The sequence below is a fragment of the Coenobita brevimanus genome, chromosome 25, assembly GCF_032717465.1.
Source record: "Coenobita brevimanus isolate Jiangsu-jjx chromosome 25, ASM3271746v2, whole genome shotgun sequence".
NCBI lineage: Eukaryota > Metazoa > Arthropoda > Malacostraca > Decapoda > Coenobitidae > Coenobita > Coenobita brevimanus.
The window spans coordinates 10,218,337-10,241,315 of NC_136978.1; the positions used below are offsets into that span (position 1 = coordinate 10,218,337).

At 39.3% G+C, this 22,979-nt stretch overlaps 1 protein-coding gene across 1 annotated transcript in view; it reads left to right on the forward strand.

Moving 5' to 3' along the window:
- The window catches only part of Dscam1 (Down syndrome cell adhesion molecule 1), an 829,655-nt gene that overhangs the window by 530,912 nt on the left and 275,764 nt on the right, over positions 1 to 22,979 (forward strand). Inside the window, exon 14 of the mRNA XM_080267762.1 lies at positions 21,789 to 21,836. Within this exon, the coding sequence (XP_080123888.1) occupies positions 21,789 to 21,836 (48 nt within the window). The remainder of the gene's footprint in view (positions 1 to 21,788; positions 21,837 to 22,979) is intronic.

The window sequence follows — 22,979 nt, forward strand, 5'->3', positions numbered from 1 at the left end:
CAGGCAGCGTATTGTGAGAAGATACACTGTATTCCCAATAATTCATTGCTGACAGAACAGTGAATCAGAGTTGGCTTTGATAAGAATTTGCTTTGGAAAAGGACATTATAATTGTTGCAAGGGTTATAGTGTATAAGTTTGTCAGAAGTCACTGTGCCTTAGTTAACAGATAATCATTATTATTTGTGGTAGGTGGGGGCGCTCACTGTCCACTCACTCGATGTAATGCTGCTCTTGGGTGTCTGCCCTTTCCTCTCCTCCCTCCATTCCTTCCTTCCTCTTCTGTCTTTCTTTACATCATTCTTTCCTCGTCCTTCTGCCTACAGTTGACTTTACTCTCCCTCTTTTGTCTTTCTTTCCTTCATTCTTTCCCGTTCCTTCTGCCTTGGGTAACTCTACACTGAGTGACAAGCCGAATGGTTTCCTGTAACTCCAGGAAACTGTTTACTACGCAGGGTGGTAACCATATAACCAAATTTTGGCACCTGGTGGTTTAGTAGGTAATTGGGGCACTCCAATCAGATTGAGCCGGTGAAAGCTTATATCCAAGGGGTGGTTGGGGTTATTGCTCACATAATGCCATGCAAGGATGATGGAGGCTGGTCACTCTCATCTTAAATGTCAGGACCAACTTGCCTAGCCCTGGGATCCTACGCTTCTCATGGGGCAGTGTAAGTTTGGATGATGGATGGATTATTCCAGAATAGTCACTTAATTCCTTTAGCAGTTACTGAAACTGTCAGGTATAGATTGAAAGCCCATTACAAGAAATAAAAAAAATAAAAAAATAAAGGTAAAGAACTGTAAATATTTTAAACACATAGTTCAGCAATATGATATGAAAAATTAGTGTTGGGGTACACTTAGGTATGAATTTCATACAGCTTTTTTTGCAGCAGTGTTGATGGCCTACTGAATATAGCTAATTCCTTAATACATTTAGAATTTGCCTATCTTAAAACCTGATAAAATACGTTACTCTTTGGAAATGTTTCAATTTCGAGTTAAGTACATGATTTTGGTAGGTAACTGGTTACAGGTATTCTGGTGTTGAACAAAGAAATTTATTGCTCATTGAATTGTAGTGGTGCTCACCATGTACTGCATAGTTTGAAACCTAATGTCAGGAACACTGTGTTCAATAGGAGTGTATCCTGATGTCATTTTTTTTTTTCAGAATTATATTACTTCACAGGAATGTAATAAATAATGCCTATGATAAATGCAGGTAAGAAATTATCTTGTAGCTTTATTGCAGGCTTGCTAATCTTTCTTATGCCCTTACAGCTTATATTCTTTCTTTCATGAATTGGCTGAAACAGCTGTTTTGGGTTGGTTGTAGAAATTCCACAGATTTACCCATTTGTGGTTACTGGTGGCCCTGATGTTGGCTCAGAGTACATGATTCCCTGCATTGTCACGGCTGGGGACTCGCCCATTGATCTAGTCTGGTATAAGGATGGCCAGCCTATTGTCCCAGCAAGGATGGATTCGAGCCCTCATGCCCTGTGGCAGGGTGAACCTGAGATCAGGGACACAGGCCTAGGTGCTTGTGGTCCTCTGCCTAACATGGTCTTGGGAGGAGCTGACTTTGCCTCGAGTATGACTGTCAGTGAGGTCACTGGTGTCTCAAGTCCCAAGATTGGTGTCGACCCTCTTGTGACGATTAACCAACTTGGTGATCGGTACTCACAGCTGAGGTTCACTGCACTCTGTCCACACCATAGTGGCAACTACTCCTGTGTTGCCACCAACAGGGCTGGCTCAGCTTCATTATCAGAAGCCTTGGTCGTTCAGGGTAATTGTCAGGGGTTCCTAATACAAACTAACTCACTTGTGCGTCATGGTCTTTGACATGTGCAGTACTACCTGCTCTCAGCTGCTCCACTTGCATTTGCACGGCCATAAAACATTTCGTAAGCTAGGCGATGGATTAGTTCATGCAAGTCTTAATCATATTACTTTGTCATAACTTCATAAAACTTTGTAATGAGAAATTATATGAAAGTGAGTACAGTACTTACCAGTAAACAGCATGGAAGGTTATGAATGGCTGATAAAAATGGATCAGTACTATAACTAATGTTATCTTAAGGCAGTGAATATATGGGTTTCTGTGCATTTTGAAAAATTGAGAGAATGGGCGTAAATATTTCCTCTGACATCCAGTAAATACCATACAACGTTACCAGCATCATGATAATTAATAAGACAGCAGTCAACACCTCATTACCATTGGGGTTTCATTCCTTGAATACTCTGTTCCACTTGATGTTGGCTTATGGGAGTGATGGGATATACTGCACCTTTATTGTTCTTTAAAAAATCTTGTTTCCAGAAAAGTCGATGAGTTGCATGAAAGTTATCTGTATCATTGCAGATCATTAATCTGTATTTGGTATTGCACTGATAACATGTTTTGAGTTTCCTCTTTTCAGTAAATAGTATCAGTCATTGTTAAAAGGTAATTAACTTTCTTTCACTACAGTGTATTGAGTAAGGTGGGGTTTCCAAAGAGTGAAATCTACATGATAATGATTAGTTGACAATAGATAGACCAGTTCACAGTTTGCAGCACTTGGTTGACAAGATCACAACACCTCAGGAGCTTCATTGAGTAATTTATTGTTAGGCTTATGAAACATTAAGTAGTACAAACATCACATGTTTATTAATGCAGCTAAGAATTAAATAACTTGGGAGTGAGGAATTTTGATGTGTTTTGTCAACCTAGCAAACACTTGTAAGTTATTGGTGTGAAAGGGTCTGTAAGGCATTATGAACTGTGTGATAAATGACACTACAATGTCTGATCCAATTTATATCTTCAGAAGTGATCGTGATTATATTATTGCTCTAAGCATCTTCATTAGTCTGTCCACATTTTTCATATGAGATGATTGACTTAGGGAGATATATAGTACTGATTAAGTTGCTGTGTGATATTCATGAGGTAAGTGATCATGACTGTATTACAGGGAAATTTCAGAACAGGATATTGTGTTAATTTTTTGTTTTATATTTATGGCACTTTTAAGGGGCTTTTGAGTAATAAAAGATATCTTTTATTCCGTAATCTAGGCCTGGGTGACATACTGTAACCACTTATGGTTTACTTGAAAACCTATATCCTTATTCATTTTGTCTGGAAATTAAGTACAGTAATCCCTCAATTATCCGATGTAATAGGGCCAAAGACATGTCTGGATAGTGGATCCATCCTGATAATGGACTTCTTTGGTGGTCCCTCTTCATACATACAGTATCCCAACTTTGAAAGCCATTGTAAAAGGCTACTACAGTACATTGTACAACACTTATTCCTGGTGTTTTACACTACTCTGTCTGGTCAAGCAGACATATAAACCACAGCCAAGCAATTACCATGGTCAAGCAGACCCATCAACCACAGACAAGCAATCACCTTTGCAGGGCCATATCCTGCAGTGACATGAAAATACAGGTAACCTGAAGAAAATGGGCCAGGTGGGCAAAAATGTTCACGTGTCCTTAATTTCCACCCAGATGCAATTATTTTGTCCAGATAAAATAGAAAATTGTACAAATAATGGTTTTGAACAGCCAGAGCACAGTGTCCAGATAATGGATTGTTTGGATAATAGACTTAAAGATAATCAAGGGATTACTGTAAATATATCACACCTCTCATTCAGTTGAATTGGTTTGAAAGCTGTACTAATAATAATATACTGTCAGAAAGTTAATGAGTCAGTATGGCTTTCCTCACATTCAGTTTATTGGTTGGATAACAATAACCATATTTATTTACTCAGGAAATTATGAGTAAATTTGACTCATCACATTCAGTTTATTTGTTTGAAAGCTGTACCCATAATAATTTACCCAGGAAATTATGAGTAAATATGGCTTACCTCACATTCAGTTTAATGACAATTGCAGAGCGACCACATATTCTAGAGATCCCAGCAGAGTCAGAGGTGTCTGCCGGATATATTTTCCAAATCACATGCGTGGCTCAGTCGGATCCACCTCCCCGAATCACATGGCTTAAAGATGGGTCAGAGCTGTCTGACACAAGCATTTCGGTCAGTTACCCCTCCCCCATGATGTCTCTGCTCGTCATACCAAAGTCCCAGAGGAAGCATACTGGAGAATACACATGTGTTGCTGAAAACCCAGCTGGACAAGTTTCAAAGTCCTCTAGGCTTAAAGTCAAAGGTTTTATTCCCAATTTATTATTATTTATTTTTTCACTGAGTATTGCCCTATACTGTATTTATGTTTTGGCCATAGTTCACCAAAACTTTGGGTGTATGTGTCAAGTGTTTGCAGATTTTTTTTTTTTCTCTGATAATTATTTCCTGCTTTTCTGTCAGTTTTTGTGTCATTATTTTTTCTGAGTTGCAATTTTTTCTAATAGCTTTTGCAGAAAAAATATTTATGCCAAAAATTTAAGATAGATTCTTCATAAGGATTGCCCTGAGGGTAGTAAGTTTCATATTTTATTAACCCCTTCATTACAGTGACATACTGTAATTTAATATATAATTCTTTCAATTGGCTGATGGTTTTATTCAGCATATTAGAGACTTTTTGGATTGGAGGGTTTAGATGAAGCTTTCATTAACTCTCACAACCAGACATCTTTCCTGAATGTAACAAAATTATCTATAAATAGCAAGAAAAATATAGAAGAATATATCTTTGTTTGAAAGGGTTGAGCCATTATGTAATTGAAGTGTGGAAAAACCTCATCCATACATTTCCTGGTTGCATGTCATCATGTCAGCTGCTTCCAAAGCCACACATATCATTTGTTAGATCCACTAATACTGAATCAATTGACTTTATAATATTAGTTTTTTCAGGGTGGAGAGCTTAAGATATTAACCCCTTGAATTCAGTGATGTATTATTTATTTATTTCTTGCTGCCATACTGCTTGATGACTTTTCTTCAGCATAGAGAGGATCTCCAGCAATGAAAGGTTAATTAAGACTATATTTCACCTCTCCAGTTTTGGTCATTCTAAACCTGAATGAAATTTTCTAATATTAGCATGAGCATAATGAAAAAAATGTCATTGGATTGAAGGGGTTAAAGAAATTTAGAATAGTTGACATTTTAAAAATATCATCTTGATTTGAATGCCCCTTGCACCAGTGTGTATGCTAAATAAGGTTGTTTTATTTGCCTCAGTATAGGAAGCAGCATATAATAATTGCTTCTTTCTTAGTTATATATGCAAAGTTATCAAGTTCCGTATTTACTTGCTATTGCTCCTATGGGTATGTGTTTTTCATTGCCCCTCCCCTAAATTATTCTTTCAGTAATAAGTGATGGAAACCCTTGACCTCTGCTCCTTTTTGCCAGTACTGTATGCCCGTCTTATACCTAGTGAAACATTGAAACTTCAAGAGTAAGTCTCACATTTACAGTCTGGTGAATTGTTTCAGATTATTGTAGAAGCATTAAAGGCAAAACTACTCGTTATTAGGTATCATGGATCACTGTATTATTATTTTTAATTTAAAGAACACGTTGAGAGAGTCTGCTCTGTCGTACACTGAAACAGTAATACAATACCACCTACCTGTTAGAAGGAGGATTAGCTAAAGAACCCTGGGCCCATCCCTTTATATTGTTTTCCTATATAATGAACTTAGATATTCCCACAAAACTCCCCAGGCCCAAACACATTGCTGCTTTTAAAGGCACAGAATTTTAAAGCTCCAATAAGTTTTATCTGAGTTGTTTTGGCCTTAGGATCTTCTGGATGTGAACTCGGTGGGTTTCAGGCTGAAGTTGCCCTGCTCCTGCATTCCACCAATAATCTTTAATTGGATAGCAAGGGAGTTGAACGATATTTGTATAACCAGGCCCAGTTGTGTTGGTGCTACCACTTGAAAGCATCCCTCTCCAGCAGCTGTATATATGTAAAGTGGGATTTTTTTGCTTCATACATGCATCACAAAAATACAATATTTTGCCGTGTTTTGAAGTTGCATGAAATGCTACCATCAATATATCTATTACTGTATACTTTTAAATTCTGTATCTCTTGTACAGTACAGCACTGTGAATCACATTTGTGTCTGTCTGTAGAGTGCAGTAGGATGGCCTGTGATAAAGTTTTATCTGTGATGATAATAGCATTTACCAAGAAATTACTGTGTGATGAGTGCAGTTGCTTACGAGAGGTCAGAGTGTGTTTCAATCAGATATTTGCATAGAGAAGTTTGGTAGCAAATGTTTTAGGAGAGAATTGGAGATTGCATTTAGGTTATGGATCTCGAAAAGATGCATGATAAAGGGAATTGATGGACTAGTACTGTATTATGGAGTTGAGGGTAGATTACTGCAGACAAGCCAGTTGTTATGATGGAGTAAAATCAGCTGTGCAAATGTATAGAACTTTTGAGTTATAAATTTAAGTTAGCCCCCTCTCCATAATGATATTTTTTTACTTTATTATGTCTCTGCCCACCTATTGTGGAGGAGGCATTAAGTGATTGGAATATCCGTCTGTGGATGCATGCATGCGCAGGCCTGTACAACCGTTACACGCTTGTGGATTTGATATCTGAACCCATCAATGGATTTCCACCAAACTTTTGTCAGTGATGCAGTTTGAGGAGATTATGAGCTGATGAGGTCAGTTAGGTCAAGGGGCCAAATGTCAAGGTTCTATGGGGTCGACTTAGTTTATCCATGTGGGCACTGTATCACCTGAACCCCCTTGACGGATTTAGACCAAACTTTTTGTCAGCATTCTGAAGGAATGATAACTTATTAGGTCAACAAAGTCAAGGGGTCAAAGGTTAATGTCACATTGGTATGGGTGTGATATGTCCACAACCCCTCAGTGGATATCAACCAAACTTTTGTCAGTGACACAGCAGAAGAGATGATGAACAGATCAGATCAGCAAGGTTGATGGGTCAAAGGTCAAGGTCATATGGGTGTGGGTGCACTGTCTCCTGAACCTTTCAGTGGATTTTGACCAAACTTTTGTCACTGATACAGTAAGAAGGAACTATGAACTGATTAGGTCAGGAAGGTCAAGGTTGTATGGGTATGGGTGCGATACCTCCTGAACCCCTCAGTGAATTTTGACCAAACTTTTATCAGTGATACAGTATGAAGGGACAATGAACTGGTTAGGTCAGCAAGGTCAAGGGGTCTTAGGTCAAGGTCATATGGAGTTATCATTGTTGATCTTATGTCCCATTTCAACCACAGTAAACCATGTTATGGAGGTTGTATGGCGAGTCCGTGCGCAAGGCATGATGAAGGCATACCGAGAGACGCTTAATGTTACAGCTGAGGGCTTTAATTCTCAATGTTCCATTATTATTGCCAATAGGCAGTTTTCAAGACTTTTTTATGAATTGGAAGCATTTGATGTAGCATTTGTTAAGCTCTTCACTTTTAAGGGTTCTCTGAAACTAATATGTTTGTCTGAAACGAGCAAGTATGAAATGCAAGAAAGCCATTCTACCCTAGTGGTTAATTGTAAGATTGAAGCACGGTTGTTTCTTGTGTCCAAGATTGTGTTATTGTCTGTATTGTTGAGGTGCTGATGGAAAAAAAAAAAAAACTTGGGCTAGTAGTAATTACAAAATGTACAGACAGTGAGGGAGAATTCTCAGTACTTTTGTTTGCAGATGGTGCCATGTTGCTGGGAAATTAGGAAAGTTGCAGAGTTTCATAGAAGAGGTAGTAAATGTGTGGAGTCAGGATTCTGAAAGCTTGCATGACATGTGAATGTATGTGTCACCTATTTCATTGGGAATTGATGTAGATATATCCCACTTTTATGCTTTAATTTTCTGTGTGCTTCACCCCATCTTTTTGATGAGAAGAAGATTAGAATGATAATGCTCAAGATTTATAGGGAAGAAAACAGTAAGAAAGTCAGTGTATGTGTAAGAAGGGTGTTGGTGTTTGAGAAGTACACGAATGTAAACTGTGAAATGGGACTAGGTGGTATGGATGTTGAAAGTGTGAGGGTGTTCAGTTATCTTAAATGTGTAGTATGTCCTTATGCAAGACCTGAGGGGGCTAGGACTGCAACTGAAGAGGTGAGTGGAAGGATGGAACTTAAATGTATTGGTGTTGTGATGAGGAGGGGTGGATTGAGATGGTTTGGGCATGTTGAGAGGATGGAAGACAACATTTAGGTGCGAAACGTGAAAAGTGTGAATGTCAAGGGTAGGGTTGCAAGAGGCAGACCAAAAAGAGCTGGGACACGATCATGGAGTGTGACCTCGGGGGTAGGGGACTGAATAGGATGCCAGAGATCTGGCAGCATAGAGACCCACCATTAGGTGACCAAGGTCAATGCATGGAAGCCTGTTAGAGCCTTTATGAGCGATATAGTAAATGACATGAAACTTGATGAGAAAAGCACAAGAAATGAAAGTTCTAGGGATTTTGAGAGAAGTGACAAAAAGCAGAAGGAGAATTGTAGGGACTTTGAGAGGAGTAACAAAAAAAACAGGAGAGTTGTAAGGACTTTGATAGGAGTGACCCTAAAAAAGGAGGGGGGGAGAGTTGTAGGGACTTTGAGAAGAATGACAAAAAATGGAGGGAGAGTTGTAGGTACTTTAAGAGGAGTAACAGAAAATGGAGTAAGAGTTCTAGGGACTTTGAGAGGAGTGACAAAAAAACAGCAGTGTGAGTATGGGAGCAGAGAGTTTGTGTAAAAGTGAACTAATTCCAACCCTAATGTAAAGCCTTGCAGCATGGGTAATTCTTTATCCCATCACAACAATGATTCCTTTTTACTTACTCTTGCCACTGTTGGATGGTTTTATGTAGCTTAGGGGAGACTTCTCAAACTTGAGGTGTTAGAGTTGCCTTTCATCAACTTCTTCATTTTGAGAGGCCATCCCTAAGTTGAATAAAATAATCTGGAAGTTGTAAGAGTACTGAAGGGGTCAAGAGACATGTCAAAAGTGTGAGCAATAGAAACATTATCTTAGAGGTGCATGTGAAGTGACTTGGAGAGATATTTGGGTAAAGGAACACTTACAAAGTGAATGTAGAGTGGAGGTGGCTGTAACACATTAAGAGAAGCTTAGTTAGTTCTTTTCATGTCACTTTTATTTTTTAATCTCTTTTGGCCTTAACCCCTTCAGCCCAAGGATATTATTTTTCTGGAGTTCTTGCTGAGATGATTTTATTCAGCTTAAGAGAACTTAATGGTTCTAAGATTGAGGAAGTTAATGGAAGCTATATTTGATTCCTCCAGTTCAAATAGTTCTAAGATTGAGGGAGTTAATGGAAGCTATATTTGATTCCTCCAGTTTAAATAATTCTAAGATTGAGGGAGTTAATAGAAGCTATATTTAATTCCTCCAGTTCAGATAGTTCTAAGATTGAGGGAGTTAATGTAGGCTATATTTGATTCCTCCAGTTCAGAAAGTCCCTCGTCAGCTGAGTAAAATCATCTGATGGTGGCAAGAATAAAATAGAGACAGTAGTCCTTGGACTGAAGGAGTTAACCTAAAGGTAAATTACAGAATACCTTGCCTATTAAATGTCTTACTGCTACTTATAAAACTGATGTCGGCTTCTGCCAATCATGGTAGCAGTAGTATGGAAAAAAGTGTGGCATTTTGGAACATATCCATAACTTATAATATGGACTGCCCATACTTTGAGGAGCTTTGATCGAATGGAGTAATTTGGAAGCATGGGATAGATTAGGAGTGTTTTTTAGAGTGCGTGGTTTGGAGAAGACGAGTTCAGCCAAAATGTGTGGAAGGACAGAGTACTGGAATAAACAAGGGAGTGGGGTGGAGTGGAGTGGGAAGAGGGGTCAGTGCTGTGTAGGGAGAGAAATATGTTGATTGGTTGTATGAAGTAAATACAGTGTGAGATTGATTGGGAAATTTTATTGGCAAGGGGTGATTAAGAGAAGATCAGGAGTAAAGTGGAGAACTGTAGAAGGACAAGGTACAGTAGTGGAAAATGTAAACAAGATTGTTGTATAGCGGGAAGAGGGTGACATTGGCATGCAAGAACAGAAATGCTTTGAATGTGTGATCTTGTGGAACTAACAAAGAGTAATAGTATTATTTGGCAGAATATAAGAGGGAAGTGGAGGAGCGATTGGGTAAATATGGAATGGAGCAGATGGGGGACGTGGAAGGTGTGTGCAAGATATTCACAGAAGAAATCTGTGCAGCATGTGAGGTGGTGTGTGGGTTGAAGAGAAGACGAACGGGGGTGCAGGGAACAGCATGGTGGAATGAAGAGGTAAGAGAGGCTGTGGCACAAAAGAAGAAAGCATATAGTGAATGGATGAGAAACAGAGGCATTAAAGAAGTTGAGAGACGGAAGAGAGATTTATATGTAGAGAGGAAGAGAGAGGTATGAAAGATTAGTAAGAGTGAGTAAATAGAGAGTGGATGAGGAATTTGGAAGGAACTTGAGTGTAAAGTGGAGGGAATGTAAGAAAATGTTTTGGAAAGAGGTAAAGAGAGTTAGACAAGGTGCCAACTAGGGTGCCAAAGAAGTTAGTTGGGGAGTGAAAGATAAAAATGTCAGATTACAAGTAGAGAAGGGAGAAAAAGTGAGCGGATGGATAGAGCACTTTAAAAAATTGTTGAACATAGAGAATGAAAGTAATTCAAGTATCGGTGGCTGGGGAATGGCTGGGAGATGGAGGGATGTGAGAAGAGAGGAGGAAATCAGTAGGATGGAAGTTGTGGAAGCAATGAAGAAAGTTAAAATGGGGAAAGCCCCAGGAATTTATGGAGTGTATGGTGAAATGCTGAAGTATGGGGAGAGATAGTAGTAGAATGGATGTGGAAGATGTGCAGATTGGCCTGGGAGGAATGTAGAGTCCCAGAGGATTGGCAGTCAGGTATAATTATTCTCCTGTACAAAGGAAAAGGGGAAACAGAAGTATGTGGTAATCATAGGGGCATTTGTCTTCTTGGTGTAATTGGAAAAGTATATGGTAGGATACTTATTGACAGAGTCAGGGAAATAACAGGGGAATTAGTTGGAGAAGAACAGGGAGGTTTTAGAAAGGGAAGAGGTTGTGTAGATCAGATATTCATTCACAGGTCTTTAGTGGAAAAGTGTCTCGAGAAGGGAAAGAAGTTGTTTGGAAAGTCCCTGTATTGTTGTGTGCAGATGATTCTGTGTTGTTAAGTGAAGACGAATGGGAGCTACAAGGTCTGGTGGATGAGTTTGGGAGAGTGTGTAAGAAACAGAATCTAAAGGTGAATGTAGGGAAGAGTAAAGTTATGGTCTTTGAGAGAAGTGAAGTCAGTGAATGTTCAGTGAGGTTGGATGGGGAGGCAATGGGAACTGTGAATGTGTTTAAGTATTTGGATAGTGTGATGAGTATGGATGGAAGTTTAAAGGGCGAAGTGCTTGAAAGGGTACAACAAGGAGGAAAGGTTGTTGGTTCCTTGAAAGCAGTGATAAGAAACTGAGAAGTGAGCATAGAAATGAAAAAGTTACTACATGACAGTATTGTGATACCAACTCTAATGTATGGAAGTGAAGCTTGGGCCTTGCTGGAGGGACAGACGTTATGAATGAGGGCAGTGGAAATGAGTTATTTGAGAGGAGCATGTGGAGTCATGTGGAGAGACAGACTGACAAATGAGGAAGTGAAGGAGCGTTGTGGTGTGGATGTGGATGTGAGGAAGCATTAGGAGAAACACATTGAGGTGGTTTGGCCATGTGGAAAAGATGGAGAGTGAGAGACTGATGAGGAGAGTGTATGTGAGTGAGGTGGAGGGGGGGAGAGGGAGAGAGAGGCTGAGGATGAGATGGAGGGATGGAGTGGAGAGGTATATGAGAGAGGGGGGTGTGAGCTGGGAGCAAGGCAGTGAAATGACATTGGACAGGGCAACATGGAGGCTATTTGTTTGTGGCCATCCCTTATGGGATTAAGGCATCTGGCAGTAGAGAGATAGTATTATTAGAAAGGTTTAGAGCAGGGGTGGGGAACCTTTCTCCTATTAAGCACCATTAGGATATTTTTAACATCATATGCGGGCCATGCAAAATTATCAACTTAAAATCAACTGTAGCTCAGTACATAATATATGTATGTATATATATATATATATATATATATATATATATTTGTTCATGAGTTTTTGAAATTGCATTTATGAATTGCCTCATGGGCCTGATCAAATGGTCTTGCGGGCCTTATACGGCCTAGAGGCCAAATGTTCCCCACCCCTGGTTTAGAGGAAGAAATAGAGTTATACCATGAAATGTGTGGAAAGACAAAGCAGTGGAATGTGCGAAGAAGAGTGGAGTGTTGAGGGAAGAGGGTCATTGCTGTGCAGGGACTTTGCATCGGGTCCGCTGCTTGTTGGATCAGCATCAGGCATTAGACAGATATATTGATTTATTTTAACAACTTTCTTAGCTGTTAATCCGTTTCATATAATGACACCTTTTTGGTATATCATGCACTGAGCAGATGATTTAGTTCTTCTTAGGAGAAACTCCTTATAGTGACTGGGTTTGGTAGGAGGTGGCTGGTTACCATCATCCCACGATAGTACTACCATACGAGTGGTAGTACAGTGGTAGTGGGGTCAGATACCTAGTAGCTAGCTGTGCACAACACTGCCAGGTAGGGTACTTCACCATTTCTACACAGAATCTATGCTGAGACTACAACACATACATATAATTTCTACACAACTGCTATACACTTAATTCCCTGGGATAAAATGGGCTTGTTATCCTTGGATGACAGCTGGTCTGTGTGAGGGAAAGCTCCAAATACAGACATAAGGCCCTAGGTAAGGGTTGATGGCAGTAAGAGTATACTGATATAAGAAAAAAAAATATCAAGCTGTTTGTTGGTGCGACATCTCTGATGGTGGAGCTGCATGTTACACATTATAACTGTTGATTATGTTATTATCAACAGGTGAAATATTGTTTAAGTGTGCATGCTGGACTAAGGCCTTCGGAAAGATAAACACCCCCCCTCACTATAAGTGGTCTCTCTTAAGTTGAATGAAATTGTCTTGTGGTAGCAAAAAAAAAAAAAAAAAAAAAAAAAAAAAAAAAGTCATCATACTGCATTGGTTTTGGGGATTAGTTTTGTCAGAATATATACTTCAGAGCTGTGGAATGAAAGGCCGTTAGTTTCACATAATGAGAGATTAAACGATATGCATTACGAATGTAGAATATACTGCAGTATACTACAATACTGTACTTGAATTGAGATTGCAAGTTTAGTAGCATGGATTAACAACTTCCAGTTTTTTTTTGGAATTGGGGGCTTGGCTTGATTTAAGAAAATGTTTCCTGGATTTGTGGAATGCTGAACTCTTTGATTTTTTAAGGAAGAGAGAGCATTCTGAAAATTTTTGTGCAGATTATTATATTTCAGCAAGGATTTAGAAGACTACCAGTATTTGGATTGTGACTAAGATAAAATTAATTTTGTGTGTGTGTGTGTGTGTGTGTGGGTGTGTTTACCTAGTTACCCATCCCTGCCCTGGAGGGGCTCGGGGTCGGGTATTGTTTTCACTTGGTTTGTCTGTTTGTCTGTCTGTCTGTCTGTCTGTTGGTCAGTCGGTCGGTTAACAACTTTATGTGAAAACCTCTGGTACGATTTTGACCAAATTACAGGGGTGATGGGATGTGATCTTCTGATCACCCGATTAGATTTGGGGCCAGATTGGGCCAAGGCCCAGGCTCTAGGCCCAAAAAATGTAAAAAAGTAAAAACAGTTTTTTCGTCATAACTCCTCTCAAATTCATCATATCGACATGAAGCCCAAACCTAAAGGTGCATCTTTCAAATCTGCATCTAAGAAATGCCTCATTATATCAGAGGGATCATCCCCTAGCTAGCGGTAGGGGGGTCAGTATCATCTGGATTGGGCCTGAAATTTCAGATGGGTATAAAATCATCAATTTTCACCCGATTTACTGCAGATTTGATATGTGACATCTTTGACTAGATATCCTGTTGTGCTTATACATCAGCCTGAAAATGACTGCCAGGGACAGGTTTGCTGTAAATTGACACTGCTTCTTGTTGCCCAAGTTGTGACATACATGAAATCGGCCCTGCCTGTGAGGACCTTTCTTCATGTCTCAACCAGTCAAACTTTGTTTTAAACTTATTTAAGTTTTTGAACTGGATAATCTCTGTTCAGGCTATTCCACAAGTCAGTGCATCTATGTGGAAAACTGTATTTCTCTATCTCCTTCAAACAACTGTCTTTTTCAGTTTCTTCCCATGTCCTCTTGTTGCTCCCCCATCTCATACAAACAGATCTCTGTCAGTTTTGCCTGCTCCCATCATGGCCCTGAACAGTGAATTCATGTCGCCCCTCTCTCTTGTTTCTCCTAAGGAAGGCAGACCTAGCTTTTCTAGTCTTTCCTTGTACGTTAGATCTGCCAGGCTAGGGACCATCCTGGTCGCTGCTCTTTCTATTCTCTCGGTCTTGTTTATGTCATTCTTTTTATGTGGGGACCACACAACTGCCACATATTCTAACCTGGGATGGATATTACCCACTGTCAGTTTTTCATCATCTCATCCATGTATTGAAATGCCACTCTTATGTTTGTCAAGAGCTCATATGTCTCTCAGACTATCTTGATAATGTGTTTTTCGGGTGACAAGTTATCCTGGACCAACACTCCCAGGTCCTTCTCGTCTTTTACTTTTGTGATTGATTCCTTTCCTGTTGAGTAATTCCAATATTTTGCTTTTTTTTTTTTGCATTGAATTTCATTTCCCATGTCCGGCTTCAATCATAAATCCTGTCCAGATCTTCCTGCATCATTTTACAATCCTCTTCAACTTCTTCTTTCGTCATGATCTTTGCATCATCTGCTAACAGACTTTCATAGCTGTTCTTTCCATCCACCCTATCGTTTACTGGCACACCCTGGTTTAACGATGTAATTGGTTAGGTAAAACCCCATCGTTAGGCGGGGTTTTGTATATCGGGGTACTTTTAACATTTAAAGTAATGTGGAGTGGTTACCAGCCTTGGATTTTCCCCCAAACTAAGCCCAAAACCCACCCAAATGAGCCCAAAAACAAGTTTAAAGCCAATCTAAATGCCCTAACAACTATCAAGGAAGCTAACCTAAAGTCTAATCCCTGTAAATAACTCACTAAAATCAACAAAAAAAGTCTGAAAATTGTCAAATATGTCTGGAAAAAATCAAGCTTAGTAAACTGTACCCCAAAATGACAATGTTCACCTCACCTATGGCTAAAACACATTAATCAAAATCTAAAAACAGTTTATAATTCAACCCAAACACAGAATTTTAGTCTAAAATATCATCAGAATCAGTTAATAAAATCAAAGGCCATCATTAAACTGGCGTTTGGCCATTGTTAGGCAGGGTATGGCGGTATTTCTACCCCCATTGTTAAGCCGGGGTATCGCATCTAGGAGTATCATATATCGAGGTATTACTGTACATAAATCAGGAACATTACTGACACCAGCACTAAGCCCTGCGGGACTCCACTTGTTACTTTCCTTCAACCCAACATCCTGTCCTTTATTACTGTCCTCATCTGTCGGTCTCTCATGAAATCTCTCATCCACTCCAAGAGGTTCCCCCTCAGTCCTCCTATGTGCTCCAATTTCCACATTAGCTGCCTATGAGGTACCTTCTCAAAGGCTTTCTGCAAATCTAAGTGCACACAATCCACTCGGTTATCTCTCTCCTGTAGCACATCAATTGCCCATGAGTAGAAGCTCAACAAATTAGAGACATATGACCTTCCATTTCTGAATTCAAACTGATTTTGTGCCAAAATGTTCATCTCCTCCAGATATTTTATCCACTTGTCTTTTAAGATTCTCTTGCACAATTTTACGACCATGCTGGCCAGGGATACTGGTCTATAATTCAGGGGCTTTTCTCTATTCCCTCCTTTGTAAATTGGTACCACATTGGCCCTCTTCCTTTCTGGAGGCACTTTCCCTTCTTCCAGAGAACACACAATTAAACCATGACTCTTATCCTCCAATTGTTCTTGGCATTCCATTAGTATCCAGCTAGAGATCCCATCGGGCCCTGGGACCTTCCTTACATCTTGAGTTTCCAGTAATTTATACACTTCCTGCACTTCCACTTTTATATTTTTTAACACTGTATTTCTAGTCACTCCCTTCTCTTCCACAAAATCACTTTCCTTAGTGATGACTGATTGGAAAATTTTGTTCATTATTTCAGCATGCATTACCGCATCTTTGTAGACCTTTCCTTCCACTTTCAGTTTATTTTCCTTGTGTTTCAATTTGCGATTGACAAATCTGGAAAACAGTTTAGGTTCATCCTTACCTTTGACAGTTAAACCTCTTTCAAAGTTTCTTTCTTCCTCTCTCAAGATTATTGTGTATTCATTTTTAATTCTTTTGTATTCTTCCTTTGTTCTGTTGTTGCCTCTCTTTTTCCATGTGTTCCATGCTGCATCCCTTTCTTTTTTTGCAGTCATACACCTTCTGTTGAACCAATCCTTTTTCCAGTTCCCTCTCCCACTTACTCTTGGTACATATTTTTCCATACTCCAGTTGTGCAAGCCCAGAAAGATATCCCACTTCTTCTGCATCCCTTGTTTCTCAGAATTCTCTCCAATCCACCTCTTCGAAAAATGTTCTCTATCCTGTAAAGTTTGCTTTCCCAAAGTTATATCTTCCATGCCTGTATAGCTCATCCCTTGGTGCCACATTCCCTTCAAACACTTGGAACCCAATCACTACATGATCACTTTTTCCTATAGGACACATATATTTCAGAGATTCATTTACATCAAGTTCTTTGGTTAGCAGTAACTCTAGTCATACTGGTGTGTCATCACCTCTAAATCTTGTCTCTTCTTTGACCCACTGGGTCATTACATTATTCATTGCTATATTTAACAGTATACTGCCCATGGTTCTTCACTACCTCATGAGTCCCACTCCTCCCAGTTCACTTCTTTACAATTAAAATCACCTGTCTAACCATGTCCGACAACATTTCCTGGTACTCAGCCTCATTACATGCCCTTGTCATAGGGGGGACAAATGCTACTGTGATGTCTCTCCTGCCTTTCCTTCTAGTTTCATATTTATCACTTCTACCCTACCTTCTCCCAGTTCCACGTTATCCACATTTATGCTGTTCTTCACTGCTATCATCACTCCTCCTCCCATTTGTTTTTTTTTTCTGTCTCCTCCATAGCTTGTATTTGCCATCTCCCACTAGGATATCAATACCCTTTGTTAACTTGGTCTCTGCAAAGCACATAATATCTGGCTCATTTACCCTCAAGAAATCGTTGATTTCTAGCCTGTCGAAGATTAAACAATCTACATTAGCATTTGCCACTTTCAGTCTTTTTACATTGTTTTCTGTTCCATCCTTCCCTCTTCTTCAGTTTCTGATCAATAACTCTGCAGTAGAACTCAGTCTTCTCTTCCTCCATTCTCTGTTAATTTTTTTCCATAGCTTCCTTTACTAACTCCTTTATTTTAGCTCTTTCTTCCTCATTTGTATCTTTCCCTATCCAGATATTCTTGAACTCTTCCTTGTCGGCTAGTTTCCATGTCCTGCTAATGATCTTATTTATCGTGACCTGTGACTGAAACTTAACTTGTAGTGTCTGCACCCCTCCCTCCTCACATCTTCCCAGCCTAAACACTTCTTCAGTCTCTTCTTGAGCTTTGTTGTCACCCACCATAACTATTGATACTATCTCTTTAGCCCCTCTCAGTTCATCTCATTCCCTTTGTGATCTTATTGACATAGGTTTTACTTTCAGTGCTGAAATTATCAAATATTTTTTTATCATCTGCATGCTTAACTAGGGATTCTCTACGTTTCAGTACTTTGACCACTTCCTTCTCCGTGTTTTCCTGGTTTTCCATTCTCTACAGTTCCAAAATCTTTAGATTTATATTTCCTTCCTCCTGAATTTTCTTCCACCCTTTGTGCTCCTCCTTGATTTCTCTGATGTGTTCATCACGTATCCTTGATTTTTATTCATACTCCTCAAGTTTACTTTTCATCCGGTCCCTTTTCTCATTCAGCCTCGTATTTTCCCTCGAGCTGTTTTATTTCATTTTTGGCTGATTCATTGCTCACTTTTAATTCTGTTACCTCTCTCTAATGGTCAGCACTGCATGAGCTGATGCTGTCTGACTCATTTTTCAACACCTTAATCTCCTTCTCTCGTTCTGAGGTCCATTTCTGTAACCCTCTAATTACTCCTCATACCTGTTGTAATTCCCGTGTATTCCTGTCAGCCACTTTCTCCACACCTGCTACTCTTGTTTGGTTCAGTTTAATGCTGCCGTTGCTCCGGCCTTAATTGGAGAATCCCACGAATTTGCTTTAATTGGATGTAAACAGTGGCCTATTTCCTTCCACTATGATGCGGTACATACAAAAATTTAAACTGCCACCGTGTTGTACTCCTGTTTGACTAAATCCTACAGCTTTTTTCACTAAATTCAGATGGGAGCACCACTCATGCACTCAGTTCACATAATCACAATAAGCAGGCCTCCTTTTCGCTCCTGGTTTAGCATTATTTCCCCGTGATCAGCACGGAGCTCCTTCGCTGTTGACATCTTGTGTGTGTGTGTGTGTGTGTGTGTGCGTGTGTGTGTGCATGGTGTGTGCACGCACCTATTTGAATATTGGTAAGAAATTTTTAATACTGTATACTAATGCCTCAGCTTGGACTTTGAGTTGATTCTGAATCAAGCCTTTGGTGCTGGGGTCTTTCCGTTAGCTGAAAAAAAAGAAAAAATCTGTATCCAAAATAGTACACTTTGCAAGTGTAGATTAGACGTCGGTGAAACTCACTAGGACAGCATCTACCAGCAAAGGAGGCCTCCATATGCAAGGCAGCAGTTTGATGGATTTATTGGATTTTAGTGTTGGAATAATTCCACACTTGTTTCTTATTGCATACTGTAATTACATTGTACAGTACTGTATTGGAAAAATGTGGATGACTAGGTACAATGCTTGCAGACCTCCCCCGTATTATTCCTCTCATGGATGCTTTGGAAGTGTTGGAAGGGGACAGTTTTCAGCAATCATGCATCGCTCAGTCATCCCCGCCCCCTCTGCTGGGGTGGACCAAGGATGGCAGCATTTTCCTGGACCCAACCATATCTGTGTCCTCCCCTACTCCCTCCATGGCCATTATTGTCATCCCACGTGTTACGCAGGCTCATTCAGGCACCTACACTTGCTCAGCCTCAAATCAGGCAGGAGAAGTGAAGGAATCAATTGTCCTCACTGTCAATGGTACCTCATTACTGTATAATTAATATCGTGAGGTTGTATACGTAAAATTCAAATCACTGTGGGGGTGGCAGACCCCTGATTTTTAAAGGACATTTATGAAACACCTGTGGTTATAAGATATTACTGTATCCCACACCACAAAGAGTAGTTAGCAGTGATTTATTGTAGTGAGATCAGGTGTATCCAATTTTCATAACACGCTTCAGAAATTGTTGGCAAAAATGTGGGGCTTCCCTTCCCATCTGTGATTCAGGTTTTATGCATACAACCCTCAGACTTAGCAGCAGCAATATTATGGATTTGATTAGTTTGCTTTTTTTCATTTATTTTTGATAAATCCCTTAACCCTTAATTCTAATACCATTATATATCATGTTTTCACTCTCCTTAGTGATGGACGAGATCCATACAGTAATATCTACTTAGCTGTAAGTCAGAATTTATCTGTCTGTCTCACCGCCTTAGTCACTTCCAGTAACTACCCTAAGAATAATTTTGCTATATCTCTTATTAATAAATCATTCCCACTTCATCTCGTATGGATGTACATCATAGTATTGGAGTTTTGCTACATATCCTCTGTGGACTTATTGTTGTTGTGACAGTACACCCATTTTAAAGCTTTGCCAAAGATATTTTATCAGCAGAAATAATATTGGAACTTAGTGAAGAAAGATGTGTTCAATTAGGTACTGCCTATATGACCATACCTCACAGGTATGTAACCTCTTATGGTATGGCCATGAGCCATAGTTTTTGCTTATTCTCTAGTTCTAGCCCTGGCTGGAAGGAATGTGTAAGCAAAGTTTCATACAGAGCAAAAGCATGTCATTCAGCTCTAAGGTGATAGTTTGAAGCATTGATTTCACAAGGAACAGTTTATGATGATACTATTACTCACACAGTCTAAAGAAGCTTCAAATTTCCAATAGTATGTTTTTGTTTGGTGTTAAATCCCAGCTACAGCTTCCTATAATGTAGGGATAAGGGTGGAGAGTGAACATAAACTGTGGCTCACAGATGTTCATGGTTAAGGTACTAGCTTACCAAGAGCTATGCATCAATTCACATACAATTTTACAATCAGTTCCTTGTTGCAGCTAAGGTTGTTTTTGTAGGATGGACAAGGAAAGAAGTGGCCATAATTTTTCTCAGTATCTTGCTCTTTGTGCAAGTACAGTTGCTCAATATGGAAAGGAAAGGTTTGGGAGTTCATTTTGAATCTAAACCCAGGTGACATATTTAGGATGATTTTACACAGAGATACCTCGTTAACCCTAGGCTGCTGTGGTCCTAAACATTTCCTGTGTCTGTGGTGCGGGGGGGATAAAAAAAGAACGTGTTTTCATCATGCGTTTTGACACTGTATACCTAACCAAACATGACAACATTGTATTCAGACAAAGTATTCAGTCCACACCAATGATTTGGGGCCCATTCATCGGGCATAAGCATGCAGTAGGCTCGAAAAATGACTGAAAAATTCACAATATTTCTTGCGGCTGTTCTGGAATTAATGATGCAGTTTACCGATCATCATTTCTGGAATGCTATATGCAGCCGAGGGGTTAATATTTATTTCATGAGGTGTACCATGAGAGTGCTTAAAACTGATAAAAGATGTCATCTCTTGTAATGTTTAATAGTGTAAGTGGTAAATAAACTGCAGATACATTGGAACAAAGACTGTATGAAGTATGATTCACACTGTTCTCTTCACCACTGTTTAGTTAGCTTTTACAGAGAAAGTATTACTTTTTTTTTTTTTTTTTTTTTTTTTTTTTTTTAAGCATTGCGTCAAAGAACAGGGTTATAATTAACTTTAAGAATATTACCAAATCCAGGTAAGCTAGCTGGAGTTTATGCACCTGGTATCTGTTTTAGTGATTGATATCTTCAGTTTCAAAAGATTTATTTATTGCATCGACTTAATGTTGAATTTTCAGATTCAAAAGATTTGTTGATTGCATTGACTTAATATTTATTTATTTATTTATTTTTATTTATTTATTTATTTTTTTTTTTTGCCAGCCGGTACAATTTCCTCCCCCAGACCCTCATATATAGGTTGCTTTATGTATTGGAAAACTTTAGCAAGTTGTAATGCCTCATCAAAACTGTTTCATATTGCCACGGGTCAGTGTGGAGTACAGAGAATCACAATGCACATGGTGGCTTCTGTACAGTACAGTACAGTACTGTTTGCATCTACAAACTAATGCTGTTTGATTATAATATTTTCATCCCAGTGAACTACAAGGTTAAAGCAACTTAGTTGTAATGCAGATCATCATCTGCTGTTGCAGATTACATGATCAGCTCAGAAAATGTTTACTTTTTTATTTATCTATTAATTTCTTTAAAATCTAAGTACTGTATAGTACATCCCAATGTATCTTTTGTCATGTACAGTATTTATATTGGTCCTCTGCCGCTTCTCTCGGTAGAGTTATGCCATGTACTGCATTGAGATTTGACAAACTTTATGTCTGATTAACCAGTCTTTGTCTCATAGTCCCACCAGAAATCATACCCTTCGGATTCCCTGAGGAAGTAACTGAGGGTCAGCTAATCCAGATATCGTGTACTGCTATGGGAGATGATCCAATCACCCTTCAGTGGTATAAAGATGATCTGCCACTTATGTCCTCCTCTAAATTTATCATTAATAAGGTTGATTCAAAACTGAGCAATCTGGTTTTGCGAGGAGTTGTATCCGAGCACTCCGGGAAATACGCATGTGCAGCCTTTAGCCCAGTTGGTGAGGCCAGATATGAGACACAGCTGCGTGTAAAGGGTAATCCTCTCCAGATTTGAAAAAGAACATTTTTTTTGTTTTCCATTTGGCATGAAGAAAGATTTTATGATATGCTGTCTGTAATGCTTGTTTTGATTTAGTTCATATTATTCATTTCTTATACAGGAGGCCTCTGCTTTACGAACGGGTTACGTTCCTGAAAAACCATTCACTAAGCGATTTTTCATTGTGTGAACCCTTTATAACATGAGTTAAATGGAGTTTGGTTTCAAGACCCCAGTTTTTACCCCATCCAACTGTATTGACCCCCCCCCCCTCCGTCTGAATAAATATTTGTGTATTTTATGACTCCCTAACCCTTAATCTACAACTACTGTACCAATTCAACATGCAACTGGGCAATACAAAAACATAAGTAACATTTTAACTGAGTTCTGTTTTCTTAAATTTTACCGTACTGTTTAGGTTTGGCGTGGGAAATTATGTATCCTTAATTACATCAGTGAGTTAATCAGATGTTGAACGTGGTGGCGAGGTACTGTACTGTTTTGGATGGTTGGGCGGGAGTGAATGGTGTGCTTTTTCTCCGTTAGTGGTGCTGTGGTGGAATCAACTGACTGAGAGTGCGCTTGTTTTAAAATTGCCCCTGGAAAAAATATGCTAAAGAAAATTTTGGTGTTCGTTAGGGGAGCGAAGGGTGGTAAAACGCAATCTTTGTTAAAGTGAATTTTCTTTGCGTGATCCTTCATAAAGGGGGGGTTGCCTGTATACTGCTCATCCCTACTCTTCTCTTTCTCCATCTGGCTTGCATTGAGACATCATATGCAGTACCCAGTTCACTCCATTTGATTTTGGGTTACCGTACTTGCAGGGAGAATACCTCATACGCTTTCTGAGCTGGGAGAATAAATTTGGACATAATACCATCCCAGTGCGTTAGCTGACTAT